Source organism: Herpailurus yagouaroundi, unplaced genomic scaffold, assembly GCF_014898765.1.
Source record: "Herpailurus yagouaroundi ecotype Mexico unplaced genomic scaffold, PumYag 192, whole genome shotgun sequence".
Lineage (NCBI taxonomy): Eukaryota > Metazoa > Chordata > Mammalia > Carnivora > Felidae > Herpailurus > Herpailurus yagouaroundi.
In genome coordinates, this window is record NW_024412423.1 from 21,592,230 (window position 1) to 21,612,924 (window position 20,695).

At 48.2% G+C, this 20,695-nt stretch overlaps 1 protein-coding gene and 1 long non-coding RNA gene across 10 annotated transcripts in view; both read left to right on the top strand.

Annotated features, from left to right (window-relative positions):
• Positions 1 to 5,448, top strand: part of JADE2 (jade family PHD finger 2) — a 135,569-nt gene extending 130,121 nt beyond the window's left edge. For all 9 annotated transcript variants that reach the window (XM_040444491.1, XM_040444492.1, XM_040444487.1 and 6 more), the window contains one exon: positions 704 to 5,448. In XM_040444491.1, coding sequence (XP_040300425.1) covers positions 704 to 1,512 — 809 coding nt within the window. In that variant the 3' untranslated portion in view covers positions 1,513 to 5,448. The remainder of the gene's footprint in view (positions 1 to 703) is intronic.
• An 8,389-nt stretch (positions 5,449 to 13,837) lies between these two features.
• LOC121010711 (uncharacterized) lies at positions 13,838 to 16,866 on the top strand. Its single transcript, XR_005781340.1, has 3 exons — positions 13,838 to 14,431; positions 14,568 to 14,633; positions 16,684 to 16,866. It is a non-coding gene; the product is annotated as an uncharacterized LOC121010711 (long non-coding RNA).
• Positions 16,867 to 20,695: the final 3,829 nt, after the last annotated feature.

Sequence of the window (20,695 nt, forward strand, 5' to 3'; positions counted from 1 at the left end):
TCCCTAGAACACTTCCTCAGGGATGACAGTGGAATTATCCAGACCTGTCTCCAGCAGGGAAGCCTCATGTCATCTTGTATGTCCCTCATTCTCAGGAATGGGACCACTTGACCACTTGGGTATCAGAAGGAAGGCCCAGTTTCACCTGCTGGCCCTGACATCCAAGAGGGACCTTCTGCACAGATGCACTTGGCTACCCTATCCAACTTGTCTGCTTCAGAAATAATTCTCACAAAAAAACAGCGCCCCCTGGTGGCCTGAGGCGTTTTCCTTCATTCCTTCATCCTCTGCGTCCCCGGGATGGGAGAGGTGCAGAGCCGGCTTCATGGGTGTGTGTACCTGTGCAGTCTCAAAGGGCTCTTGCTTGGTTTAATGCTCTACTGTTGTCACCTTGAAATACCTTAATAATTTTTGAACAGGGAGCCCACATTTTCACTTTACATTCTGGGTTCCAAATCATGAAGCCAGTTCTGGGAGTAGGTTGTCCTGGGGAGAGGGGTATATGGTGTGGACCCATATAGTCCCTCTTTGGTGGTGTTGACAGGAGGGATCAGCAAACAAGATGGCTTAGTTGGGTCTGGCAAGAGGAAGAGAGGGAGGGAGGTGCACAGTGGCCTGCTGGGGAGGGTCCGGGAGGGCTTCCTGAAAGGGTGGGATACACACCTACGAGCGTCTCACTTGCTTCCTCTCTCCCCCTGGCCAGGCCTGTCCACCTCATTCCCCATCGATGGCACCTTCTTCAACAGCTGGCTGGCGCAGTCAGTGCAGATCACAGCAGAGAACATGGCCATGAGCGAGTGGTCACTAAACAATGGGCACCGCGAAGACCCCGCCCCGGGGCTACTGTCAGAGGAGCTGCTGCAAGACGAGGAGACACTGCTGAGCTTCATGCGGGACCCCTCACTGCGACCTGGGGACCCTGCCAGGAAGGCCCGTGGCCGCACCCGCCTGCCTGCCAAGAAGAAGCCGCCGCAGGACGGGCCTGGCTCACGGACGACTCCAGACAAATCCCCCAAGAAGCCCTGGGGCCAGGATGCAGCCAGCGGCAAGGGTGGTCAGGGCCTAGTGGCCCGGAAACCAACGCGGCGAACGCCTTCCCACCTGCCGTCTAGTCCCACAGCTGGGGACTGTCCCATCCCAGCGGCCCCTGACAGCCCCCCTCCTCTGGCCCCCGAGACCCTGGACGAGGCAGCCCCAATGGCTGCCGACTCGAATGTCCAAGTGCCTGGCCCTACAGTGAGCCCCAAGCCCTTGGGCCGGCTCCGGCTGCCCCGAGAAAACAAGGGAACCCGGAGATCGCCAGGTACCAGGCCTGATGCTGGGACAGGACCGCCCTCTGCTGTGGCCGAGAGGCCCAAGGTCAGCCTACACTTTGACACTGAGACTGACGGCTACTTCTCTGATGGAGAGATGAGCGACTCAGATGTGGAAGCTGAGGACAGTGGGGTGCAGCGGGCTCCCCGGGAAGCAGGGGCTGAGGAGGTGGTCCGCATGGGGGTACTGGCCTCCTAAGTCACCCCACCCTGTCCCAGGCCCTGCCCTGGTCCTCCCACGAGGCCTCAGCCCAGTCACAACTGCCATTTCCAATCTCTGCTGAGTGTCTCAGATCCTTGAGACTGCCACTCTGTTGTGGTTTTATTTTTAATATAGAGAGAGTTTTGAATTCCACACTGTTGTCTTTCCTCTGTGCTGGCCTAGGACGTTAGAATTCCTTCCACGGCTCTGGCCGCAGGGGCTCTAGCAGGTCCTGTGCCCCATCCCCGCCGCGGCAGCACCCCGCCCCGGCCCACGCGGCATTGCTGGGCTCCTGGCTAGATGTAGGCGAGGCGAAGAAGAGCTCAGGACTCCAGCCCGCTGCCACTGGGTGACACAGACCGTCGTTTGGGCATTATTTCATGGCAGATGGGCCAGCCCAGGGCCTGCCCCGCCTTGCCCCCAAATTCCACTGGGGTCCATTTGGCGGGTCCTGCTGCACTCCACTGATCTCCAAGGAAGTATAATAAGTGATCCCCAGCCAGAGTCTACTCACTGTCACAAGCACAACGAGCTTATACAAGAAAGCACTGAGGGGGGGCGCAGAGGGCCCGCTGGTTCCAGAGGAACCACCGCTGTTCCTGATCAACCCACATCATCTGAGGCCTGCCCGCCCACCCCGCGACCCTCCACTCCCTTGCTGCTCCACCCCTGCCAGTGCCCAGCCCGGCGGCTCTGAGAAGGGGTTCCTAGAATCCTTCCTGAGCTGTGCCATTTACTCAGGGGACTCCCAAACAGCCAGCCAGCCGCCAGTGCCGGTGGAGGGCTGCAAGGGAGGGCCAGTGCCCAGACAGGGGCGTGGGGCTCAGACTCCCCCTACTTAGAGAATTGCTCTGGGGCTCCAACTTCCTTCCTTCCTTTGGGGCCAGTCTCGGCTGACGTCTGGTCACTCCCAGACAGCTGACCTGACCAGACCAGACCGTTTGCCTTTTCAAATTTTCCAGTCCTGCTATGAGATGAGCTTCTTCCTCGGTTTCCTTTTGGAAACTCCTCCTTCCAACAAGCAAGTGGGATCCCGGGGCTCGGGGCAGGCCGTGTTGGCCTGCTGTGGCTGTTTCAAGTCTTGCTGGATGTTCCTGGTTCCTCTGTCCCTGTGAGCCGTTACCCCCTTCCCTGGTTCTGCCCTCCCTACCCACCACCACCCACCCACCTTTTCTGTCCCATCCCCTAGGTCCCAGGTAGTTGCTCTGAAGAGTGTCAGTGGAGTGGCCCCAGGGTGATAGCTCAGGGAACAAACAATAAAAGGAATTCAGTGAAAACATGGGGTTTTTTTTGTTTTATGAATTACTCCTGGGTCACTTCCACCACTGGTGAAGCCAGAACTTCTCCGACAAGAAATCTTGCATAAGTCCAGTGAATCAGTCGAATCATTCTGTGGATGCCAAAGAATATTTTGACCATAATACAGCACAGCCTGGACCTGACAACTTGTCGCTTGGACTTTTTTTTTTTTTTTTTTAATGGAGTTCTTTAGCAACAAAGTGTAGAGAGACATGTTCATTGTACACACCCAAGGAGAGGAGCCCAGGCTCTTGGAAGAAGATGTTGTTCTGCTGCTGAACCGTTGGAATTGGGACGCGGGAACCAGGTGTTGGGACTCCGGTCCTGGGCTGGGCCCACTGTGAGCTTTCCTAAACTCTGAAACTCACAGAGGGGAAGAACAGTGACAGCAAAACCAGCATGGCAAAGGTCTTCACCATGTGGTTCTCCCCACACAAACACTCAACGTGCAAATCGGCGGGATGGGCAGCAGCTTGACCACCCACCCCTGACTCCAGAACTTCCAAGGTACGACAGTGGCATTGTCATCGACACACGGTTTCATGTGAATTTTAGCAAAACGGGAAACAAAGCTAGGACTCAGTTCAGAAGATCAGGCAAATGTGTCCAGTTGGAGTGGACTCGGGGCGGGCTTCAAGGATTCTGGGCGTTGGAATGGCACAAGCTACCATGTGGAATTTAGTCTGCCTGCCGTCTTGGTAGTAACGGCCAGTGCAGTGTCCGCACCAGCGGCCCATCCCCGTTCTCTGTTTACTGCCTTTGAACAGTCCTCCTTCCTTCCCCGTGCTTTGGGTCACAATCTTGTCTGTGCCAGATTGCCCAGTCTGACCTCACAGGGAACCAAGTGAGGAGCTTAAAGAACAACCAAACTCTGCCAGGGGGAGAGGTGGGGTGCCAGGAATGGCTCCTGCCCAGTAGACTCCACGCTTGTCCCCCTCCCACCGCTTCATGCATATGGAGGCGAAGTCTGGGCTCCCTGGGGGCAGAGGCTAGGGCAGGAGGGCAGGAGAGAACACGGAAGGGAATATACTGCAGCGTGTCTGGCTGGGGTCAGGAAGGGCAGCCAGCACCCTTCAGGGGTACTCCACCCAAGTTGGCCTCTGGATTCCCATCTGTGTTGGCTCTTGCTTTGGACTGGACTATCCCTGGGACTGTGTCCTGCGCAGGGCTCAGGGATCTGTTAAGCTAGCTGGTGGGGGAGGTGGGAGAACCTTAACTCCCAGACCTGGCCCTAGAGCTGTTCTTGCCCCACAGCTGTCCACCTCTGGGATGTCCAGCAAGACCACACAGAGGACAAGGATACTGGTTCCCACCATTAGCCACAGCCCTTTTCACTCTTTTTCCCATCTCCTGTCCACAGTGTAGACAGCTTTGCCAACCCTGGGGTTGAGGCGGGAAGCAGGAAACGAGACAGAAGTCCTTTTGCAGGCCAGAGGCTGAGGCAGATCTTTTGCTTGAGCACCTCTGCCCCCCATACTCACTGGCCCTCTCCCAGGAGGGAGAAGCTCCTATTACTCCTGGCTGCCATCCACCCTTCTCCTGGTCCTGGCTGCACAGTCCTCCTCCTCATCACAGCCAGGAAGGATGAGGTGCAAGGAAAGTATTTTTATGGATCACAAATGTATTTTAAAGTCAATAAGGAGAAGAAAGGTAGAAGGGTTTATTTTGTTAAATGAGCTCTGACTTTGTGACAGTGTATGAGCATTTGCTATGTCGGGTCTCGGTTTCCTTAGAGAAGCCACCTGGGTTTCCGGACATGGGTGCCAGTCTGTAGGTGTGCATGTGCCAGGGCACGTCTCATGTGTCCACGTACGTGCATGTCTGTGTGTTGCGTTTGGGCATATTGTGGGACCTGCTGGGGCAATTTCTAGAGCATCGACTGCCCGATGATACTAAGACATTGGCAGCAGCTGAACTTGGCATTTCCTTGCTCACTGCCAGATGTGGCCAACCTCTGGCCATGCCTGAAGCTCTGCAGAATGGTCTGGATGCCTGTACCAAGGCCCTTGGGGAGGCCACTTCCCATGCCCCTGGCCCAGCTGGCCACATTGGCCAAAGAGCCAGGGCTGGAGTCTGGGACTTTTGGTTGTTCTTTAAGGCGCTTCCTGCCACCTTGTCCCTCAGATGCACAACACTCTGTGCTCCACAAACGGCTCGGGGTGGGGGGATGATATGAATGTCACAGGAGGAGACACCTTCTGTCCTTGTTTCAAAGAAAGTGATGTGCCATTTGTTAATATACAAGAGAAATATTGAAAATATATTGAAAAGAGCAATTTTAAATTATTTTTGGCTTATGTTGCAATATTTATTTTCTTGTATTAGAAAAGATTCCTTTGTAGAGAAAAAATGTATTTTTCATTAACGCAAAGACCTATTTCTCCTTTTTGTACATTGTCCATGTTCGCTACCCTTAACGAGCAATAGAATGTATGGCCGCTTTGCCGTGGCCAGTGCCCGCCATGCCCTGCATGATTCTGTGTTGCCGCTGCTGCGTAGCTCCTAGTCCCATCCTGTCCCACTCACTCATGAGGGTTTCCAGACGCTGGCCCCAACCAGGGCCTGTGTCTCAAGGAGCCCTTTGCACTCCTCGTGTGTTGGCAAACGCAGTTAATAAAGCAATGTTTTCTGTGCTGGCTGGTGTGCGGCTCTGTTACATTCAGTGGAGGAGGGGGTCCACAGCCACCAGCCGGCTAAGTGAGTCAGCGAGTGCTCTCAGCGCGTCCCTCGGAACCTACTGCTACCTCGTAAAGAGTGCTAACAGGGATGGGCATAGCGCTCAACACCCATACTGTATTTCAGGGCAGTATTTCATTTGTTTCTTGATGTTGGCATCCCCCGGAATTCAGAGCCGGTGAGGGAGGTACCCAAAGCCACACCTCTGATAAGAGGGGAAATTCAGTGTCACAGGCTAGACTGCTGTACTCTTCCCACCTCCCGTGAGCCACCTTCCTGGGACAGTTGGTAGGTTCGCCAGGAACCTTGGGCATCTGTCCCTACATCAGGAGAGATGTTGGCCCAGGTGTGTGTTTTCCATTCATTATTTCCTGAGCACCTGCTCCATGCCAGGCTCTGGAAAGTGTTAGGAATGTAGCTACCATCCCTGCCTCCCAGGGCAGCTCACAGACCCAACAGGGATGCAGATGATGAGAGAACTGGGAGATATGGAGGCCTGGGCTGATTGGGGGATGGGAGGCTTCAGGAAGAGTTTCCCTAAGGAAGAGACACCACGCATTCATTTGGCCATTCAACAAAGAATCTATCGGCCATATACCTCGTTCTGCCAGTGTGGTGGGTTGTATACCACTAGGGTCCCACCATCTAGAGCTTCCAGGCAGTGGAGACCTGAAGAATAAACAGTTGCTTGGTCAAGGGCAGCTGAATTAAAAAGGGACAACAGAGTTCCTGAAAGGGCTCGGCATGTGCAAAGATGCATCAAACTGCAAACTAGGAAGGGGTCTTGAACCTCCCCTGAGAGCCCCAGGGGAGGCATTTTGGGAAGGGGGTTGAATTGGGACTCAAGCTTCTGGGACCACTGACTTGGTTGTTTGCTGTTTTGTCACTGGTGCAATGGGCAATAGGTCCCCAAGGGTGCCTCCAGATCCAAGGTTCTGTGACTCCACACAGCAGAACACATGGGAGCCAACCCAACTGGCTGGCCTTCGGAGCTGTCTGCTCTCTGGGCCAGCTGCCCTGGGCTCGGCACCCCAGCCTCCCCCTCCTCCCTCCCTCCGCCAGCATGACGCCAGGCTCACTGGGCCACCATGGTCCAGATGAGGGCTGCAGGGGGCCTGCCGCAAGACCCACACCTGAAAGCTGACCTAGCTGATAAATGTGGAGCAGGAGAGGCTAAGACACCTGTGCATCTAAAGCAGCAGTGTTCAACAGAAATCAAGTGCAAGCACACATGTAATTCTAGTAGCCACACTTTTTAAAAGTAAAAATAAACAGGTAAAATGCTTTTAATTAATAATTATATTTAACCTATTAGATCCATGTACACTTAAACATGTAATTAATGTAAAACCATTATAATGAGATATTTTACATTCTTTCTTGTGCTAAGTCTTTGCAATTCATTATGTATTTCATACTTCTAGTGCATCTCAATTTGGGGTTTTGGGGGCGTTTAAGATTTTTTAAAAATGTTTTCAATGTTTATTTATTTTTGAGATGAAGAGAGACAGAGTGTGAGCAGGGAAGGGGCAAGAGAGAGAGGGAGACACAGAATCTGAAGCAGGCTCCAGGCTCTGAGCTGCCAGCACAAAGCCTGACGTGGGGCTCGAACTCACGGACCGCGAGATCGTGACCTGGCTGAAGTCGGACAGTTAACCAACTGAGCCACCGAGGTCCCCCTAGCAAATCTCAACTTGGACTAGCTACATTTCAAGTTCAATAGCTATGTGGCTAGTAGCTACTCCACTGGCACTGTAGCCCTACAGACCATTGGCTTTCTCCTGGGTTGCTTCTATGGGGGAAAGCAGAGGAGTAGACCTGGCCTTAATTCCCAGCCAGGTCCCTCTGGGCTCCCTATCTTCACCCATTCAAGTCCATACAACTGCTTCATGGCAGGGGTCCCACAGCTGGTTGGTGACCCTAGGCCTTTGCTCCTGTTGCCTCTGCTGTCCCTGCCTACAAGGACAGGACAGGACGAGTGTGGACCAACCTGTCCACACCCTCATGAAGGGCCAGTATCTCCCAGGAAGGGTATGGCATTTATCTACCCTTCCATCTTGCCTGAATTGATTCTGTACTCACTGAGCACCTGCTACTGGGCCCTGAGGACATTAGGATGACCATATGTCCCTATGGAGATACCAGGCCAGTGTGGGAGACAGACTTTAATCATGTAACCCCAGAGCAGTGTGCAATTACTCACTGAGACCATATTGTGAGTGTAAAGCCGGGGGGGGGGGGGGGGAGGTGGTCTCTGAATTTCCCTTGTTCTCACCAAATTTCTGTCTGCAAGATGGGGTATGGGGTGCCATCTGCTGCTTGCCTGCTGGCCCCAGCCCAGATGCCTCCACCTCCAAGTCCCAAAGCACACAGGGCCAGGACCAATCCTGCAGTCCCTAGTCTTAGAACCCTAGACCTCTTTGTCCCCAGGACACCAGTGACCCCCTCTCCATGGCCCTTTGGCCCTTCGTGAGCCAGCACAGAGAAAGATCTTTGCCTTCAGGAACAGGGAGGCTGTTAAAGGGACAAGAGACCTCCTGAGAAGATAAGGCAGTGATTTAGGCCTGTGGGGCATCCACCCTGGGTAGGGTAAGTGAACCAAGGATTTCCAGGCCCTGCTGTCCCCTAACTGCTAAAGCAAGGAAGGGAATCACTAGTGGTTTGCAGAGGGAGTGCTCCGTGTTCCCAGAGACGGCCTAAGTGCCTCTCCTTGCACCTCTGGCTGTGCCCAGAGGTGCCAGAGGCCCCAAGGCCCTTTTCTAGGAGAGGGTTTCAGGACTCGGAGTCACTGTGGACCCATGCCAGAAATGCAGGTTGCTCAAAGTGGTCTCATGCTAGGCTCCCCTTCATATGAGACCTCCACACTCCAGCCTCACCTGACCAGGCTCTTGAGGGCATCCATAAGGGCCAACTCCTCCACACTCTGAGCTGCAGCTGTCCCTGTTAGTGTCTGCCTCAGCCACCCACTCTTCATTACCCTGAGGAGAAGCACAGGCAGGACACAAGGCATAGTGATCACTATTTGGGGGTTGCTGATAAAAGAGGAGATCATGAAATAGGGATTTTAGGGCAGCCTTCTGGGGTTCAGGCAATCTTACTGCCAAGAGTCAAAAAGGGAGAAAAGGTGGGCTCAGTCAAGCAGGCAACTTGGGCCAAGCTGAGTGTATCGGGGTGGGGCTCAACACCCAGTGCTCCAAGCCAGGTCTGGATTTCAGAAGCATCCCTGCCATCCATTCTAAAGGCAACTGGGTTGGGATGCTAAAGCCCTGGTCCCGGTTTGTGAGGGAGACCTTCAGTGGGTTAGAATGTAGAGTTGCCAGATTTAACAAATAACAGTTTTGGACACACAGTGAAACTAGAATTTCAGACAAATACTGAATAATTCTTTAGTACAAATATATTCTTTATAAAAAAAAATGTTTAATGTCTATTTATTTTTGAGAGAGAGAGAGAGAGAGAACATGAGCATGGGAGGGGCAGAGAGAGAGGGAAATACAGAATCCGAAGCAGGCTCCAGGCTCTGAGCTGTCAGTGCAGAGCCTGACGCGGGGCTCGAACTCATGAGCTGTGAGATCATGACCTGAGTTGAAGTCGGATGCTTAACCACATGAGCCACTCAGGCACCCCAAGTACAAGTATGTTCTAAATATTGCATCCTGTATTTTACCTGGCAATCCTAGTGTGAGCCTCTTGTCCTCCAATTATACTGGGTCCCAGGTAGAGGAGCAGTGTGGTGAGTGATTTGCCATTGTGTATATACACTGAAGCAGATCCAAGACTGTCCCCATAGCCCTGAAATTCTCACCCTTGAAGTTCGAAAGCAATGGAAAGGGGGATGCAGCCACGGGCAAGGACATCCAGAACCCATGCTGCACCTGTCTAACTGTGCTAGAGCCCCCTTTACATCTCACATGCCAACCCAAGGCTGAACAGAACCTCAAGGTGTTCTGGAAGGGATCCTGCTCGCTAGGATTTGAGGCCCACAGACCATTTATTTGCTGACTCAGGTCAGCATCTAAAACGTTTATATTGTTTGCTATACTATTTGCTATAGCCAAGAGCTATAGCATGCCTGTCAAAAGATAATGGATAAAGAAACTGTGTTAGATTCATGCACTGAAACATACCCGGTCTTGAAAAGGAAGCAAATTCTGACATACGAACTTTAAACACATTTTGCCAAGTGAAATAAGTGATTGCAAAAAGACACATACTACATGATAGAACTTCTGTGAGGTACTTAAAGAAGCCGAGGGGTGGGCGCCAGGGCTGGGGGCAGAAGAGGTGGGGGTTGTTCAGTGGGTATGTTAGCTAGGACCCAAAGGGGAGTTACTTGGATCAAAGGGCTGCAAGCTGTCAGTAGGAAGGAAGAGGGGGGAGGAACAAAAGCAGGGAAAGATTGTGTCTGTTTTAGAGAACAAGCAGTTCCCACCAAGGAGATGGAGGACCAGGTGTTCCACAGGATACTCCATTGTAGGAGCAAGTTTGAGCTGAACTGGAGCTGAGGACTTGCAGAGAAGCCCAGTAAGTTGCCCTAAAGTTACCATTTACTCATTCTAATATGAAGATTTCCTATGGGTGGAGGGCTTTTCAGCCAGTTTTGAACATACCGTGTCTGCACTAATGTTGGGAAATACTAAGCATGTGCAGTTGAACCCAAGTGTCTAAGTCACAAAATATGCGTAAGTTCCTTAATGTATCAAGCTCCCTGCCCTCGTTCTGCAGCATACTGAATAAAAGTCTCCTGTACTAACCCTAAGAGGAGACAGTGCTTTGACAGCTATCTCCCTGTCTCCTTACTTGTGACAAGTTATAAAAATTCTTTGACATTTCCTTGGGTTGTGTTCAAATTAATGCTCCCCCAGCAGCAAACCCCGAGTTGAGTTACATGTGTGGAGGCAGGATAGGGGGTTCTGGGGGTCTGGTGCATGGCAGTGTGCATATGGTTGACAGTAGTGTACTTTACACTTAGAAATTGCTAAAAGAGCAAATTTTATGCTATGTGTTTTTTTGCCCCAGTTAAAAAAAAATAGAGAATACTATGGGGGGTGGGGGGTGGGAATCCCAGCTGCATTCAACTGAAGAAATGGAATCTGGGGGGTTGGCATAGTGGAGAATTAAGAACCTGTATTTTGGTCCTTTCTGGGCCTCAATTTCTTCATTTTTTTAATGAGGATGAGAGTTCCGGCTGGGCCCTCCATGCAAGGTGTCTGAAAAGTGAAAGTGGGCATAGGCATCAGGTGGACAAAATGAGAAGTCACTGAAGGTGTAAGGAGAAGAGAAGAGGAGGTCTGACCGATGTAACGTTGGCACACTGACCAGAAGTGAGGATGCCAGAGGGATCTGTTTACTAACTCTCACTTCCGGGAATCTGAGCCGGCAAAGCCTGGTTGTTTACAAGTTCTCCTGGGCCTCCCTACCCCCAGCCAGGACAACTGTGGTCTGGGGTCAGGGAAGGGACTGACCAAGTGCCACTCTTTGGGTGGGGGCTGAAATAGGGGGTGGTTATAAAACATCTGGTGGTCATCAGAAAAGCAGCTCATGTGACACCTGTGACAGTCAGCTGCCTGGGCCTGAGTTCTTTGGCAGCCATCCTGTACACCTGAAACCTTGTAACCCAATAACTAGTGAATAGGACATCCCTCCTGTACCCCACCTCCACCCCTTTGTGCAAATAAGGAATGTTCTATTGCTAGGGACTGAATGTTGTGAGCAACTTATTAAACTTGTAAGAGCAGCTGGGGTTTACAGGAGAAGCCAAGGGAGAAAAGTGACTCAGCAAAATAAACCTTTACCCGTGGGTGTTCCAAACTCCCATTTTGGGGATATGGGTGGTGACTGCCTGGTTCCAGTGGCAGATGCTTCATTCCATAGCGTTGCTTCCCATGCCAGCCATAACATTCATGCCCTTAGCATACAGAAGGAAGCCTAGGAGGCTTGGGAAAGAGCTCAGGCAGGCCTAATCGCTGTCTCATCCAATGTTAAGTCTCAACAATGAGTTAACATCAATGGAAGAGCTATGTGTCCTGTAGAAGCATCAGGAATCAGAAGGATGTTCAAATCTCAGGGACTGCCCCCACCCCCATAGGAGCACTTTCTTCTAGTCAAGAAAGGGTGTGGGACTGGCACCAACTTGCATCATTAATCCTGGCTCCTGCTTGGCCCTCTTCTGAAGGTCTGCATCTGGGTGACAGGACCTCAGAGTTTGGGAGTGGTGCGATGTGAAACCTCATGTTACAAACCACTTCTGTAGAAAACCTCTGAATTTTAATGACAGAGAGACTGTCATTTTAAAAAGCAACCCAGTGCTGGGGTACCTGGGTGGCTCACTCAGTTAAACATCTGACTTCGGGTCAGGTCATGATCTTACTGTTTGTGAGTTTGAGCCCCATATTGGGCGAGATCGAGCCCCATTCTGGGATTCTCCCTCACTCTGCCCCTCCCTCACTCACATTCTCTCATAAATAAAATGAAATGAAATGAAATAAAATAATAAAATAAAAGCAATCAAGTGCTAAATCATCAGTGCTAAGAAAGTCTTCCTTAAATTCAACTATAATTCTCTCCTTGAAACTTGATGTTCCTATTCACGGGTCCCCCTGAGCACTGGAGCCACAGAGATCAGGTATAGTCCAGTGTTCACTGGACAGCCCTTTGGGCTATTTGATTAAGTTATCATGCCCATCTGACACTTCTTTGAGTTCAGTACTTTCCCAGGGGATTAGAATGGGGGGTATGCTCTTCCTTACCCCTACAATGACAGTTGTATTGCTTGATAGATGGAGCCACCAGACCCCCACACTTTTCAAGCAAAACCAGTCCCGGGTCAGAGGTTTGCAGAGAGAAGGGTCAGATGGGACAAATCCTGTCTCAGCTCCACCCGCCCCCCCCCCCCCCCCACTGCCAGCAGTATCCTCAGCAATTGATACCAGGGCTCAGTCAGGTGTTTTATAGGCTGGCAATCTCTGCTGTCTTAACAGCTTCAAGCTTGTTTTTCAGTTTTACCTCAAATCAGCATCTTCCCTGTTGTCAGTGCCACACACTCCTGTACACGTGTTCAACAATCAGTGTGGCATTTGAAGAAGGACACATCTATCCAGCTGGTCCCAACTTCAAATAGCATGTCCTGATCCTGATTTGATGGCCCCAAGAGCAGGCTATCCTGGTGGATCACTAGCTCCTACTGTGGGTTAGAAAACATGGTCATACATCATACAATATTGGGTTTTGGAACTGGTGTTAGAAATAACATGCTTATCATTACAGGTGAGAAACAGGTCGGAAGATGGGAAACAGGCAGCCCTATTTTCCTGCTTCCTCCTCGGGTCAGGCTTCATGCTCTCCAGTCTTTCCCTCCACTCTTGCCTTCTCCTAATACATTCTACACACAGTCCCCTTCAGGGGTCACCAGTCCCAAAAATTACAATGTGGCCTTTACTGCCATGCCCTTGTATTTGTTGGGTACCTACTTGGCACATCCTCTCTCACTCCTCCGGCTAACCAGTTTGTACTCCTTCTGGTGGTGCCTGCTTTCTAGAAACCTTCTTCGTAATGTTTGAGGGCCTTTTCCTTTGGCCTCCCACCATGTCTTGGGTATGTATGTGAAGCCAGGTGCCAGCAGGCAGGTGTTCAGGAAATGCCTGCTGACTAAAGGAAAGGCAGACAGGAAGTGGGGCTAAGCACCCAATCTAACACCAGCACAATACTTGGCAAGTGCCTGGTGATAAGTAATGGTTTCCCATATGTAAAGCTTTGTGTGTGAGAGGGAAAAAAAAAAAAAAGAGTGAGAGAACCCTAGTAGGGACCCTCCCTATTTTGCCCAGCCCAGCACTGGCACATGGAATGGTAGGCAAAGGCTGTCCAATCATCAGGTAATCGGAAGGGTCAGAGCATTGCCTCTCCAAGGAGGGTGGCAAAATGAGGCCCTAGAGAATCCAAGAGGGGCCCCACTGCCACCCAACTTCCAGAGGACTGATGATAGTTTTTTTTTTTTTTTTTTTTTTTTAGTTAGTTAGTGTATGTATGTATGTATTGATTGAGTGACAGAGCACAGGTGGGATAGGGACACAGAGAAGGGGGAGAAAGAATCCCAAGTAGGCTCTGCACCGTCAGCGCAGAGCCAGACAAGGGACACGAACTCACGAACCCCGAGATCAGGACCTAGGCTGAGATCAAGAGTCCGATGCTTTACAGACTGAGTCATCAAGGTGCCCCAAGACTGATGATTCTGAGCCTGGCCCCATATAGAAACTGAGGTGGAGGAAAACTCGGGCTGTTCTCTAAATAGCTTCGTGCTCCTGCCATCTGCTGCCAGGCAGTCAGGAAAGAAAGCATCATTGCAGTTTCCTGCAGGAGCTGTCAGAGCTGTGTCCTTGTGCAAAAATCCTACAAACAAGATCCTACCTACTTTGCTTCTCTGGCGCTAGAGCTCTCCAGCTCTGCCCCTTACCCAGTCGTGCTAGCAGATGTTCTCGAAAGTGAACTCCCCGCATCCTACGCGCTCCCCGCCACCCCAACGTCCCTCTCTCAGAGGCTCTGAGGGCTGCCCGCCGCCCCGCCCCTGCCGCTCGAACGCCTCTCCCTCATAGGCCAGAGCTATCCGTGGTGCCCGGCCCCCGCCGCCTGAACGCGGCTCCCTCATAGGTCGGAGCTCTCCCCACAGTCCCGCTCCGCGCACTGGTCCCGCCCCTGCGTCCATTTAAAGAGTCTTCACACATACCGTCCATCCCCTCCTTGCCAAGTGGCTTGTTTTGTGCGACGCTCCGTAGCTGCTCGTTTCCGCCCACGGCGCGGACTTCTTTAGGTAGAGGGACTTTTGGCCGCCTCGCCGGGCCCAGGCGACAGAGAAAAGAGCCAACGTGCGTGTGCTCCCTAGTGAGACCTCCAGAGGGAATGGCAGCAGGCCGAGACCCACACAGAACAGATTTGTACGTCCCCTCAGGTAGCCTGACGCCTTTTCTTAGGACACCCCCCAATTCCTTGTCCCTAAATCAAAGCCTTAACTGCCCTAGTGGTTCCTCGCCTATTTTGGTTCACGAACTTATTTGAGACCCTGATGCAAACTATCGTTTTCGCAGAAGAATATGCCCACACAATTGAGCACGAGGTTCTGCATCAAATTTCAAGAGGTTCAGCTCATTCTGGTAAGTCAGCAACTCCATGTTAGGACTTGAGGCGCCTGGGTGACTCAGTCGGTTAAGCTCCGACTTCGGCTCAGGTCATAATTTCACAGTTAGTGAGTTCAAGCCCCGCACCTCAGGTCATGATTTCCCAGTTAAGTTCAAAGCCGGGGTCGGTTCTCTCAGAGCTTAGAGCCTGCTTTAGATTCTGTGCCTCCCCTTCTCTCTCTCTCTCTCTCTCTCTCTCTCTCTCTCTCTCTCTCTCTCTTAATCAAAAAATAAAAAGACCTAGCCTGCCCCGAACACTTTTGCCTTTTTGGGCATAAGCCAGGGGCTATATTTTGTACGTAAATGTACATTATTAAATATATGGCTACCATTTGTTGAGTGTTTAGTACATTTTTGCAGTACATTTCCTTAATTTGTTTAAAATGTATATTTACTTTTGAGAGACAGTGCCCGAGTGGGGGAGTGGCAGAGAGAGGGAGACACAGAATCTGAAGTAGGCTCCAGGCTCTGAGCTGTCAGCACAGAGCCTAAGGTGGCCTTCAAACTCACAAACCATGAGAACTCATGAGCCATGAGATACCTAAGCCAAAGGCAAATGCTTAACCCCTCAGGTGCTCCATTTTTGCAGTACATTTTCTTAATTTATCCTTCTAACAACTTCTGGAGGTGGGAATTGTAATCTCCACCTGGAATTAAAAAGGTTAAGTCATTTGTTAATGCTAAAAAGAGAATTAATGGTGTTAAAACTCAGATCCCAGGAATAAAATTTAGGCCTTTATTCCTCCCATATTGAGAGAGGACAAGTGTTTGACTTTCCTCTTTCTGTTGCAACACAACTGAAGCATATCAGATGGTAGCTACTATTGTGGGTATAGAGTTGTTGAATCACTGTGTTGTACACCTGAAACTAACCTAACATTGTGCATCAACTATTCTCGATCAATCAATCCGAAGCATAGGACCCACTCCCAAAGCTAACCGTGGTTCATCATGCAGTTATTCACAAGTAAGGCACTAGTCCAGTTACCCTCCTGTGATGTCTAAACCCCTTCCTGTGACAAACTGTCTTAACAAAATGTGCTTCCTCAGCTAAAGTTAAATGTTTTCTGTCTTCTTGTAAATTACACTAATGTACTTAGTCTAGAGAATCTTTATAACAAAACAGGGTGGCTAGAGGCAATGTTTTCCGAGTCCAGGAATTTATTTTTACAGAGATGTCACAGACGTGTCTCAGAGGTGACAGAATTTTATTTGGGTCTTGAAGGTGAAGAATTGGGATAAGGCAAGTGTGTCACTCCAAGTGAAAGGAATGTAGGCCGGAGGGGGGCCAGGTGTGGGGCATAAAGTGGATTAAGAGGTACAAACTTCCAATTATATAATAATTAAATCACAGAGATGAAAAGTACAGCATGGAGAATATAGTAAATAATATAATAATGTATGGTGACAGATGGTGACTAAACTGTGGGGAGCATGAAGTAATGTATAGAACTGTCAAATCAGTATCTTGTACACCTGAAACTAATATCACATCCTGTGTCAACTGTACTTCCATTTTGTTCATTAAATGTTTATTTTTGAGAGGGCAAGTGGGGGAGGGGCAGGAAGAGGGGACAGAGGATCAGAAGCAGGCTGTTTGCTGCCAGCAGCGAGCCCGATGTGGGGCTTGAACCCATAAATCGAGATCATGACCTGAGCCGAAGTAGGAGGCTAAACCGACTAAGCCACCCAGGTGCCCCCAGTTTTTTTTTTTAAGTGAAGTGCCTAGAATAGACAAAAGTCACCTTGCTTTTCTCCAAACTGCAGTCAATCTGGGATGGCTTCCCAATCAAGATATAGGTCTAGACAGACTTCAACCCCCACCCAAAGGCTAGGAGAACCCTAAAAATGGTTCTGTCACTTAGTAATGTTTGTAATCTCTGGAGTTTCTGAAATTTTGCTAATCCCAGATGAAATGGGACTATAATTCCACTACTGAGTTCACCTTTAGTTCCTTTTTTGCTCTCTCTCCCTGTCCTCCTGTACTTCACCTCTAATGATTTCTTCCTCTTTTTTACTTTTACAGCCATGAAATGTTTTTGACTAGAGGAATGTTTTACCCATTAACCCAAGCCCTTGGAATACAGTCAAGAAGGAAAGCCCTTCACTTCCTTTTTGCAACGTAAAGAGCTTGTTTTTAGTGGCATATTGCCATCATTGAAATCAGTGACTTTAATAAACATTTTAAGTTGTTTGTTATGATGCCCCACATCGAAATCCACATTCTAAAGCAAGGGTTACTTTGTTTACCAAGTAACAGCCAGAATATTATTGATCCCTGAGGTCTAATTTTTTTCTTTCTTTTTAATTTACTTATTTTGAGAGAGAGGAAGAGAGAATCCCAAGCATGCTCCATGCTCAGCCCGGCATGGGGCTCAAATCCATGAACCTTGAGATCATGACCTTAGCCGAAACCAAGAGCCTGTTGCTTAACCGACTGAGCCACCTAGGTGCCCCCCTTTATTTATTTTTTTAAAGTTTAATCTCTGTACACAACATGGGGCTCGAACTTACAACCTCGAGATCAAGAATCACATGCTCTCTGAACTAGCCAGGTGCCCCCTTCATGTCTAATTTTTTTTTTTAATTCTTTTTTTTAATGTTTATTTATTTTTGAGACAGAGAGAGACAGAGCATGAATTGGGGAGGGTCAGAGAGAGAGGGAGACACAGAATCTGAAGCAGGCTCCAGGCCCGACACAGGGCTGCAATTCACGGACCGTGAGATCATGACCTGAGCCGAAGTCGGATGCTTAACCGACTGAGCCACCCAGCCACCCCTAATTTTTTTTTTAAGTTTATTTAGAGAGCGAGAGTGTGCACGTGTGTGCATACATAGGGAAGGGGCAGAGAGAATCTCAAGCAGGCTCCACACGGGGATCCATCTCACAAACCATGAGATCATGACCTGAGCAGAAATCAAAAGTCAGGCACTGAACCCACTGAGCCACCTAGGCATCTCTGATGTCTAATGTTAAATTGAGGTAAGAGGCTTTGTAAATATAGGCCCTGACCATGGTTAATGAACTGAATTCCAGTTGAACCTGGTATAAGGGATGCCACAGAAACAGGGCCTTTTCTTGGGACCTTTGTTTTACAGCTTTAGGACTTATTTTTAGTTACCAGGTTTTTAAGCAATGTCTTACCTTTTTTTTTTTTTAAGTTTATTTGAGAGAGCTTGAGAATGCATGCATGCATGCGAGCTGGGGAGAGACAGAGAGGAAGGTGGAGAGAATCCCAAGCAGGCTTTCCACTGTCAGCACAGAGCCCAATGCAGGGCTAGTTCACACTATGAGATCATGACCTGAACCAAAGAGTCAGAGGCTTAAGGGACTGAGCCACCCAGGCACCCCGAGCATGGAACTCTTGATCTTGGGGTCATGGGTTTGAGCCTCACATTGGGGGCAGAGTTTACTTAAAAAAATAAATAAACTAGGGCACCTTGATGTTGATAAAACCAACTGGTTGCCCTATTTTTCACACTTCAGTGGGGTCAACATTGTAACAGTCCTACTCCAGTTTGCCCAGAAGTTGTTTTCAGGCAAATTAGGCCTTGGTACTTAAGCAGATTCTTGAGAATCTTTGTATAAAGGAAATGTTCTATTATCTTTATAATTTCAAGTCCAAGAAATTTCTAATGAGCAAAATGAAAATTACAGCTGGATGATAAAAATGGAACTTGACACTCGAGTTTTTAAAGACCAGGCTGGCATTTTATTTTTCTATTCCCGACACTCCAATTCATAGGGGGTGAATGATAATAGAACATAATCAAAATAACATACAAACACAATTCAAGAACATTTAACTATCTACTGTAGCTGTTCTTTGTAAAATACATAAAGGTAAACAGAAACATCTTTATATAAATTATACTTAACAATCTGTATACACTATAAAACCATTGTTAAAATTCACACTGAGATGCTAGTGCAAGCAGTGGTGTACAAAAGTGCAAACAAGGTTAGTGATGAGAAATTTATCACTGACTTACCACTTCAACAAACTCTGCATTCAAATACTGAAGGCCTCACCATGGAAAACACTTTGATCACTTTTAAGGAACATGACTGCATTCACCCTGAGTGCTCTGGCCTCAGCATGGCAACTGACTGCAAGTTCAGTTTAGGAGCAGCACCAGGGAATAGAGAAACCCATGTGAAGTTGGCCGTTCTGATGTGAATCTTCACACTTGATAACGATCACAATTCCAAAGGCAACTTATATGTCAAAAGCTGTAGGATTATCACCCCCCTGTACCCCAAAATATTTAAAACTGAAATTAAATTGAATCCTCCCTTCCCCATTAAGATGTATGCTGAAGAATTCATCCACTCCAGTGCAGCTTTTCTAAAATAATTCTGTGTGAAATCACTCAAAATTCTGCACTAAAATCCATTTGGTTGGGGACACTCCTGAAACAAAGTTTACTTTGGATAAATTTGCTTACTCGAATTACTTTTGATTCTATTTAAAAATGTGGTCAAAGCCCTGAACAGTATATCAGTGGTATTAAAATGCACTAGTTATTTGATGTTCTAAATTATGAGAACAAATTAGTTCGTTCAGAACTGCATATTCAATAGATTCTGTAGATTCCCTTCATACTTTTTTATCGAGGTATGGTATGGGGGTGTGTGAGGGAAGATGGTTCCAGGATTCAGGAGTGGAAACATGGTTTTAACAAAATCCCAATCACTTTACACAGAGGCACAGTCCCATATTCTAAGACCTGTTAGTTCTTTCTTTTTTTGTTAAAAAGCACGAATTTGCATTTCAAAAGAACAGGGATGGAAGCATCACCATGTAGTTTTGAGAATTCAGACCTTAAATGAAGATAGACCGTTCTTCAAACACTTACATTTACAGCCAAAAAATTAGTTTATAGAAAACATTTAATTCCTTATTAATTTTGTATTAAGGAATTTATATTTACTGATCTCTATTTTTTCATGCTTTCTTGGAGATTTTTTGAAGCTTCATCAACTTTTACCTAGGTGTAAATGATCCAAACAGTATCTTCTAAATAAAATGAGTACAAGACACCTTGAAAGAGTTCACTTTACATTAGCTATTCTCACTGTACTCCGGTCAAAATATATTTGGCAATGAAGCCTTGCATATTTTCATCATGTGACTAACGACTGAAATGCCACAGTGAGTCACAACCAATACAGTTTCAGAACACATAAACCTTTCTCCTGAAACTCTCAAATCATGCCAACTAGAATTCTACGTCTTTTAATGATGGAACTTGTGAAAATGATGGGTTTTGAATGTGGCTGATAAAATCATTTTGCAGAAGGCAACACTATTATCACAGCTATTACCCTATTTTAATGATTTACAAGTAGATGGTGTTCTGGAAAACACTATAAAGTGTGAGCCCGCTGGAAACTAACAAACACCATTGTAAACAACATTAAATTTGTACATATACATAGGCACACAAAACTAAAATTGACATCTATGTAGGCAATATCTGAATTCATACATCTTTGGCACTCAAACATACTGGGTCAACCAAGCCAATGGTGAAGAGTATTTTTTCATATACTTTACAAAATGTCTTGCCCCAATTTTTAAAAATGCTGTGATCTCCATTCTAAAAATTAACTGAGATAAAGACAAACTGGAATAAATTTAAAAAATTATCCGAAAGCATAGTTAACAGCAGTCCCTGAAACAGGCATGGGGTTAAGAATTTCATTAAAAATGAAAAAGTGGGCTGAGACTTAGTCTTTTAGAGTTTTAGACTTAAGATTTTAAGACCTCTTTTGAGCAGTGCCTGATATATATGGAATCCAATCTTGTATACAGCAGTGTTAACAACTACATTTCACACCTTACAGTGTAAGGTACAAAATTAACCTATGTACCCAATGCTACCATTTATCCCCAGAATACTCTGCAGGTGGACCTACTTGCACAGACACATACACAGTATGCTTCCCCCGTATGCTTCTACTGTTTTTTGCCATTCTCTTTATTTGCTGCTCTTCAAGGGGAGCAGTGACTCAGTGTATGGACTCTGAGGAG